Here is a 7,931-nt window from a genome sequence, read left to right on the forward strand (position 1 = left end):
ACCCTGCTAGTCTTTAAACCAAGTTTGACAGTTGAAGTTTGCTACCATGTGGAGTGAAATTTATCCTTTGGTGTCTGATCTCAGAATCTAATCATAGCAACTGACATGGAAAACGTGTTCACAGACTAAACCAAACTTTCATCTGCACTGTTAGAACAAATCATTCCCGAAGACTGTTCATATATCAATTGGCTATTGTCTAAATAAATGAGGTAAATTTCAATTCTCTTACTACTAGAAAAAAAAAATTGCCACCTTTCTTTAGAATGTCATGAATAGACAAATTTTACTTCTGAAACACAAGCACTTGAAGAAGTATAAGTTTCAGCTAACATCCTGGTTATCTTCTCCTTACCAGAATCAGTGTCTTTCTATTTATTTACTCAAATGAGGAAGGAATCTACATTTAGATTAAAATTGGTTGCCTGGACTATACGTTCTATTTTGTTCCTTTGTAGATCGCACCACCTTTGAGATTTCCAAGTGGTGGGGCAGACTGCTGGCTATAGGTCTGGATTCAAAGAAGAGGTCTGTGCATGGGCTATGAATTTGAGAGTCTATGACATATAGATGGTGCCTGGAGTCAAGCAAGTAAACCTTAGAACAGGGGGCAGATGACACACCCCTTTCAAGAGATTTATCTTGAATAAAGGGAAGGGCATCAAGGCCCAGGTAGCTGAGTGGACAAGGAAAGGGTGGAACCTCATGAGGGCTCATAAAATATAAATGTGTGTGTGTGTGTATGAATGTCTTAGAAGTCATGTTACTAGCTGAACAGGTGATGACATAAAAACCTTGGATTCTGCTTCAATCCACTTATTTCCGTGTGTGTGTGTGTGTGTGTGTGTGTGTGTTTGCTGACCCCAATTCAAAAGTTTAAGTTTAATCGCATGATTAAACTGATGTGATGTGCTTATATAAAATAGGTGAATTTTGCTATTTTAACTCTCACCAGGCAGTTTCATGTCCAAATTCTGTGGCTGAGACTTGGCAAGTACCTTCCTGTAGACCTTGTGGCTGGACACTCCCTCTTCTTTTTATTTTCCTCTTAAAAAGATGGTTTTCTTTTTCCAGCACATGATTTATCTTTCATCGAAATTTCAGTGTCATCTTTGTGCTGTTTATATATAGACCCTTTCCACAGTAGCATAATTTACACTGGTCTGCTGTCTGTGTCCATCCCACTTCCATCCCTGGGGCACTGCTTTCTCCTTCATAAGTCATTGTTTATTTAAGTCTCTTGTGTCTTTGAATACGAATGCTAAGCTTTATCTTCTTACAGCATCTATCTCTAGGACACCACTGGAAGGGAAGATGACAGAAGAGGGTTTGTCTACCGAATTGTAATAACATTTCATTCCTGTCTCCTTAAGACAGGCAGAAGCAGAGATGGACTATCAAAAGATGCAACAGAACCAGATGTAGAAACAGCCAGAGACAGGACAGCCTGACAGAAAAACAGAGATAGCTGGTCAGGCAGGCTGAGAAAGCCCAACAGATGGACAGACTCAGAAATTGTACCTCCTCCCCCAAAAGAGACAGGTAGAAAGGCATACACAGAAAGGGGCAGACAGAGACAGGTAGAAATAGATGGAGACAGAGACAGGGAGGCAGAGGAAGCCAGGCACAGACAGGGACAAACAGACACCCATTCAAACTAAGGCAAAGAATGATGGTTGCAGACAGAGACAGGGAGACAGGCAGAGGCTGATTGACACAGATAGAAAGACAGAGACAGACAGACTGAGAGACAGAGAAAGACAGACGCACACTGAAAGAGAGCCAACAGACATAGAGATAGTGATGGGGAGAGAGAGAGTCAGAGAGAAACAAGGTTGGGGGTGGGGAGAAAGACAGAGACAGATCGGGACAGAAAGGGAAAGACAAAGACAGACGGATGGAGAAAGAGACACAGAGAGATGCAGATACAGACGGATACAGAAGCACTGGAGAAATACAGAGACAGAGACAGAAACATAGAGACCCAGACACAAACAGATTGTCAGAAACAGAGAGAAACAGAAAGATACGGACAGTAAGACAGAGACAGAGAGTGACGAAGATAGGCAGTCTGAGACAGAGACTGAGGAAGACAAAGACAGAGGTAGATAGAAATTAGACAGGGATGCAGACAGACATCATGGAGACAGAGATAGGGGATGACAGAGAGAGCGGCAGACATACAGAGAGGGAAAAACAGAGACAGGGATAAATCCTCATCATTGTCAAGGACCACGTGGTATCCCATAGGGGTACATCTCCTTTAGTGTGGCGTTTACTTTGCTGTTATTTAGCTTGATGGTTTCCTATAGCGTTACCATGACTGTACTTCGCCCTGCCTCCCCATTTCCCCATGCCTTACGAAGAGGCTAACAGAATGAGTATCAACATGGGAAAAGGTTTCTTCCTCATCCTGAGCAGTCAAAAAGAAAAGAAAAAAAAAAAGAGAAAAAATAGAGACAGGTATTGGATAAATTGCCCAAACTGGCAAATGGCAACAGTCAGGGTTTGTGAGAGTTTAAATGTTTAAATGAGTGTATTTCAGCTGTCACTCTTTGTACATTATTGAACATCTTTCTATTGTAAGCGGCAACAAGCAATTTAAGGATTTAAAGCTCGTTGGGTAGGAAAACAAAAGCAGATCTTTCAGTCAAGGTACACTTGTAGCTAAGTAGTCTCTGAATTTCCCAACTGAGGATACCTCTGTTTAGATGAAATGGCATCTTGGCATTCAGCTCAAGAAAAAGTGATTTCAAATTGCTTAGAGAGTTTATATAAAGAAAGTGAAATTCTTACCAAAAAAAAAAAAAATAACAATAATTTTTACGTTTCAACTGAATCATGACTTACTCTTCTCCCCAGTTATTTTTAAACACAAATAAAATGAAGTCTATGGTTTGTAGTTGGTTAGGTATATGGAATATAAGGGAACACGAGAAAGGGTAGGGGGCTGCAAAATTAAGGGCAAACATCGAAGGATGCAACAGCAGCTTCCTGGTTGAACCATTTCATATAAGTAACTGTCACGTAAATATTACTCTAATACTAGTATGTGGGTTTGGGATAAGGAAGCCTTTCAAATCTCCTTAAAGAGTAAAAGGAATGAATGAATGGATAAAGTCAAAAGTAATTTGTTCACTGAATGACAATGGATAAAATCTAATTGGGAAGAGAAACATAAACCACCAGTAAGGAAAATTCTGATTTCAACTAAATAAAGCCTTAAATCTGGTGACTGTTTTTTTTTTTTAATTTAAATGTACATTTATTTATTTTAATTGGAGGCTAATTACTTTACAATATTGTATTGGTTTTGCCATACATCAACATGAATCTGCCAAACACCAATAGAGTATACTATTTTTTTAATTTGTTCATCTTGTATTAATTTATCACACTCTTTCCAAGCATGTATTTATTATTTATATGGATTCTTAAATAGTTTTCCATTCTTTGACCTCAAAATGACTCAATGGAGGGAATGGGATGGTGACAATTTGTAAGTTAACAGTAATCAGAAACTAACAAATTCAAATCGTGACTAGTGTGCTTCTCCTTTTGTGACAAAAACACTTTTTATCTTACCCTTTTGATTACTAGTGTGGACTTCTCGTGATGCCACTTCCAGATGCCAAATAATTCCCATGATAATTCAAAAGCGTTCCTTTCCAGAGGTTACCAGACCTGTTTTTAAGCGGGAAAGAGTCTTTCCACGTACAATTCCAACGTCAAATGTTTCTGAAGGGCAAAGGCCATCAGCGTGCTTAGAGAGTGCATTCTGGTGCATAAATAATTCATGGCTGTATGCCACAGAAAAAGTCTGTCTAGTACCGAGATGTCCTCATAGCATCAATCTGCCGCCTTCCACTCCACCCCCAATATAGGGTTGTATAAGATTTGAGGCGTCTTTCTAGGGTTAAAATGCTAGGAAAGTCAAAATAAAGCCAAAGTAACATCAAGATACGATATGAAGTCAACTAACCTAAGAATGTTGAGGAACAACCAATAAAGAGAAGATCATCAGTGTAGCCTGGGTGCGTTCACAGAGTGAGAGATCATGGGAACCAAGTACTACACGCTCAGTGGCAGGGAATGGGGAAAGGGAAGCAATCCAAAGGAAGCTAGCGGTAGTAGTGGTAATGAGTGGGGCAGAGTGGCTCTAAACACGCGAACTGAAAGAGAAACCAAACGGTTTCTTTAACATTCCTTTAATCAAGCTAAAGGAAATGCATATTTTAAAAGAGTTTCCCCAACAGTAGTAGAGTAGGTAGGTTCACAGGTTCTCTCTAAAGTCAACTGGTCTTTGACTTTGCAGAAATGATGGGAGGGGGCATTGATGGATGGTAAACCAGGAGGACAGGTTGCCACTTTAACAGCACAAATGAGGTCTAAAGGTGTTGGGGGAGCAGGGCTTTAAAATTTCTCCTCTTCATAGGCTCAGGTAAACAATCTCAAGTATTATGAGCTACAGTTCAACAAAGACTCTGACAGAGGTGGGCCACCAGAGGTGGGCAAGTCCGGTTGGTCCCGCAGAAGGAGCTGGCATCTGGACAAAGCTGGTCGTCCCTGACCCCAGGAAAAGAGCTGCTCACCTCTCTGAGATTTTGTTTTCAGGAGTCCTCACTCAGGAAAACGCCCCTCTCTGGGGAGGTACAGGAAATTACAGGTCACATATATGGGGAAAACCACATCTTCGTTCTCCAGATTCACCACCTCTAGCTCTTCATCCTTTCCCAGGGAAAGCACCTGGAGTTCTGTCTCCTTCCGGAAAATGGCTCTTCCAGCCCTGTCCAAGGAGGCCAGGCGCAAGCGGAACGCGACCTTTCTCTGCCAGAGTAAGCTGACCCCGAGACCGCAGGACTTGTTCAGCGCGCTGCGCTTGAAAATGATGCGCCGGTTGGCATAGCACACCACCAAGTCCCAGCCGACGTTGAAGCCTGCCCACCGCCAGCTGCACTGCTTATCCCTGAGGAGCTGGCCCCCGCACCGCATGCTGGTCCTCTGGAGGTCGGACACGAAGACATCCACGGGCCCGAGGTCTCTGGTCTGCTCAGCCCGGAGGAGGGCAAGCCACTGCTCTTTGTACACTGGGGTCAGCCACGTGGCAGGGATCAGTGCATCCTGGTCGATGATGCGTGCTGACGGCAGGTCGCAGATCATGTAGGCAAGCCGCAGCTGCTGGAACGCTGGCACGAAGGCTCTGCCCTGCTCGGTCTCCAGGAAAGGGGTGCCCTCTGACTCCTGCCTGGACCTGGCAAACCACGAGTCGGCGTCAGGCAGCAGGTCTCTGCGGGGGCCTCTCCATGTCGGCTGCAGCTGCAGGAACATCCACTTTTTCAGCGTCGTGTACACATCCATCTCTACCTCCATCACGAAGAGCTCTGAAGAGGCAATGACCTCTTTCATGAGATCCAGGCTAACTTCTCTCAATAACTCCTCACTATGCTGGGTCATCAGGTTGTCCAGCAGCCACTGAAGACACATGGCCCTGATGTTCTGGAGTCCGTAGCTCTCAGCAGAGCAGTAGTAGCTGCACACGGTCTGATCACTGACCGTCTCCTTCATTATCTCTCCGCACTGCTGAATCAGCTTGTCCAGCTGCAGCATGCTGGCTGTGGCCAGCATGGGGACCACTCGACCGGGTGGGATGAGCACAGAGTTTCGGTACAGGGAACCTAAAGCCTCGTGCAGTGCCTCACAATCAATGTTCTCGTCAGGCATCTGCAACTCTACAGTATCCATGGTTGTCTCACGCCACGCACCACTGAACATGCTAGCAAAGTATCCTGACCGGCACAAGTAGACCTTGTGCAAGTTCCACTCCTTCCCCAGGGCACGGATCTGCACGTCACTCCCTTCTCCTCTCAGAAAAAGTGTCTTATAAACGGACTCTAAACTGTCTTTTGCTCGCTTCCTGTGAGGCGCTTTTGTGAGCTGCCCTTCTGGGCCTGTCTTCCGCTTGTGGCGCCCTTGGCTAGTGGTGGGTCTGGCCTCTTCGCTCTCCTCCCCTTCCTCTATCACTGCCACTGCTACCTCCTCGGCCTCCTCCTCCCCCTCAGGGGCACCTGGCTCCTCTGGGGCATGCCCCACTCTGTTCGAGGGCATCTGACTGTTTACTGCTCCCATGGCTTTTACCTCAGCGGTACAGAGGGCAAGCTTCCTCACCAGACGCAGCCGCCACTGGCACTAGCTCAGCCCACGGTGTCGTTGGATACGGCTGATGTTTGTGACGTCATCTTGGACGCCACGCAAAGCCACACCCACGAGGCTTTCCCCTACCCCTCCCACTCCCCATCACAGGATAAGTGCACTCTGTACCAGGAATTCCACTCTGTGTATCTTTCCCTCCAGGGATGATTTCTCTGCGGCTCCCTTCGTAGGATAATGGTGGAACAGAGGACTTTGTGTATGAATTTTCCCCATGAATCTTAAGAACATCATTTCCTCTTCCCCATTTGAAATAATTACTGATCACTCCTGTTTTTGGATAATTACGTCTTGGTTCCAGCTCTGTGCTCTATGCACCTTAATTTCTGTAATTATTTTCTTAGGTTATCCCATCATTTGCGGCTGTCAAAACATTTTCTGTGATAAAAGTGGCAATGTGTGCCCAGTCTTTGCTTTTGTCTCTATTTTAGACACCAGCTAAGCATGTAACAAACTTAAACACTGAAAGAAATGAGGAATGAATGAGATGGATTTTGATTTTTGAGGAAATTAATAATATTAAATACTGACAAGTGTTATATGCTAAACAAAGTATTCGGTGTAGAGAGAGTGTGGACCTTTCAATGACAAGGAAAGTACAATGCAAGGGAAAAAACTTTGAAAACGGTAAGTCTCTCAGGTCATTTGACCTTGCCTGAGTAGAATGTTTGGGGCTTCCCAAACATTCCCAGTGGTAAACAATCCACCTGCCAATGCAGGAGACGCATGAGGCATGGGTTGGGAAGACTTCCTCGAGGAGGAAACGACAACCCACTCCAGTATTCATGCCTGAAAAATTCCATGAATAGCAGAGACTTGCAAACTAGTGTCCATGGGGTCGCAAAGATTCTGCCCTATTCAAATCATGTGAGTAGAATGTTTACACACTTTGAATAGGACAGGATAACCTTAAATCACATTTTAAATATTCTCTGTTAGATGGCTATAGAAAGTTGATAAGAAGGTCTATATAATGCTTCAGGTTGAGAGGTGCTTGGCATGAGACAAACATGAATACTGACTCTAGAGTTGTGACAGCTAATGGTGAATGGTGAACAGTGCCGCCAGATTCATGGTCTCCGAAGGAGAAGATTTAACTCGGGACCAAAGACAGTCTCAGTCACTTGGAGCATTGTGTAGATTTTATCTAAAGTGAAAGTGACAGAAAAAGCTTCAGACATAGACGTCAGAAGGGAGCAGGAGAGAACCCACCTCACTACTTTAAGCAAGGCGTTATACACTTCTCAACTAGCTGCTGAGACTAGATAAAAGATACCTCAAGACTTCGAGAATTTTTCCAGACCCTTTCCTGTAACATACCTCCTGGGATGACATCAGCACGAGATTAGCCAGAAGGAACGGGTTAACCCAGAGCTACAGCTGTGGAAGTTTTTACCCAGACCTTCTCCCATAACATATATCCAAAGCTTAAAAAAAAAAAAAAAAAAAAAAGACATGTCCTTGAATAAGAGATACTGCTGCCTACGAGGCCTACATATCTATAGCAAAGAATGTGAAAAAGAAAGAATGTTTATCTCCTCCTTAAAGGGGCCTTAGGCTTTGACTCCTTACCAACCTGCCTAAGTTAACTCTCTCATTTCCCCCTTTTTATTTTAGGAGAATATTGTTGCTGAGGGGAAAGGGGCAGAGAAATCTGTCAGTAACTGCTTCCTGCAGGTGAGGGGCACTGACCCTAAGTGGTTGAAGCAACATATTCTCCTTAC

General features: G+C 44.2%; 1 protein-coding gene across 1 annotated transcript; it reads right to left on the reverse strand.

The window, feature by feature from the left end:
- Positions 1 to 4,192: 4,192 nt before the first annotated feature.
- Positions 4,193 to 7,655, reverse strand: LOC147340517 (germ cell-less protein-like 1). Its single transcript, XM_086388513.1, has one exon. The coding sequence runs from the start codon at positions 6,124 to 6,126 to the stop codon at positions 4,621 to 4,623; it is 1,506 nt and encodes a 501-aa protein (XP_086244639.1). The 5' UTR covers positions 6,127 to 7,655; the 3' UTR covers positions 4,193 to 4,620.
- Between the last annotated feature and the right edge of the window lie 276 nt (positions 7,656 to 7,931).

This window comes from Bos grunniens, chromosome X (assembly GCF_055505025.1).
Source record: "Bos grunniens cultivar Pamir isolate PY7600 chromosome X, Bosgru_T2T1.0, whole genome shotgun sequence".
Classification (NCBI taxonomy): domain Eukaryota; kingdom Metazoa; phylum Chordata; class Mammalia; order Artiodactyla; family Bovidae; genus Bos; species Bos grunniens.

Excerpts from the sequence above, each read along its gene's own strand:
- LOC147340517 (XM_086388513.1), bottom strand. The coding sequence starts at position 6,126 with ATGGGAGCAGTAAACAGTCAGATGCCCTCGAACAGAGTGGGGCATGCC.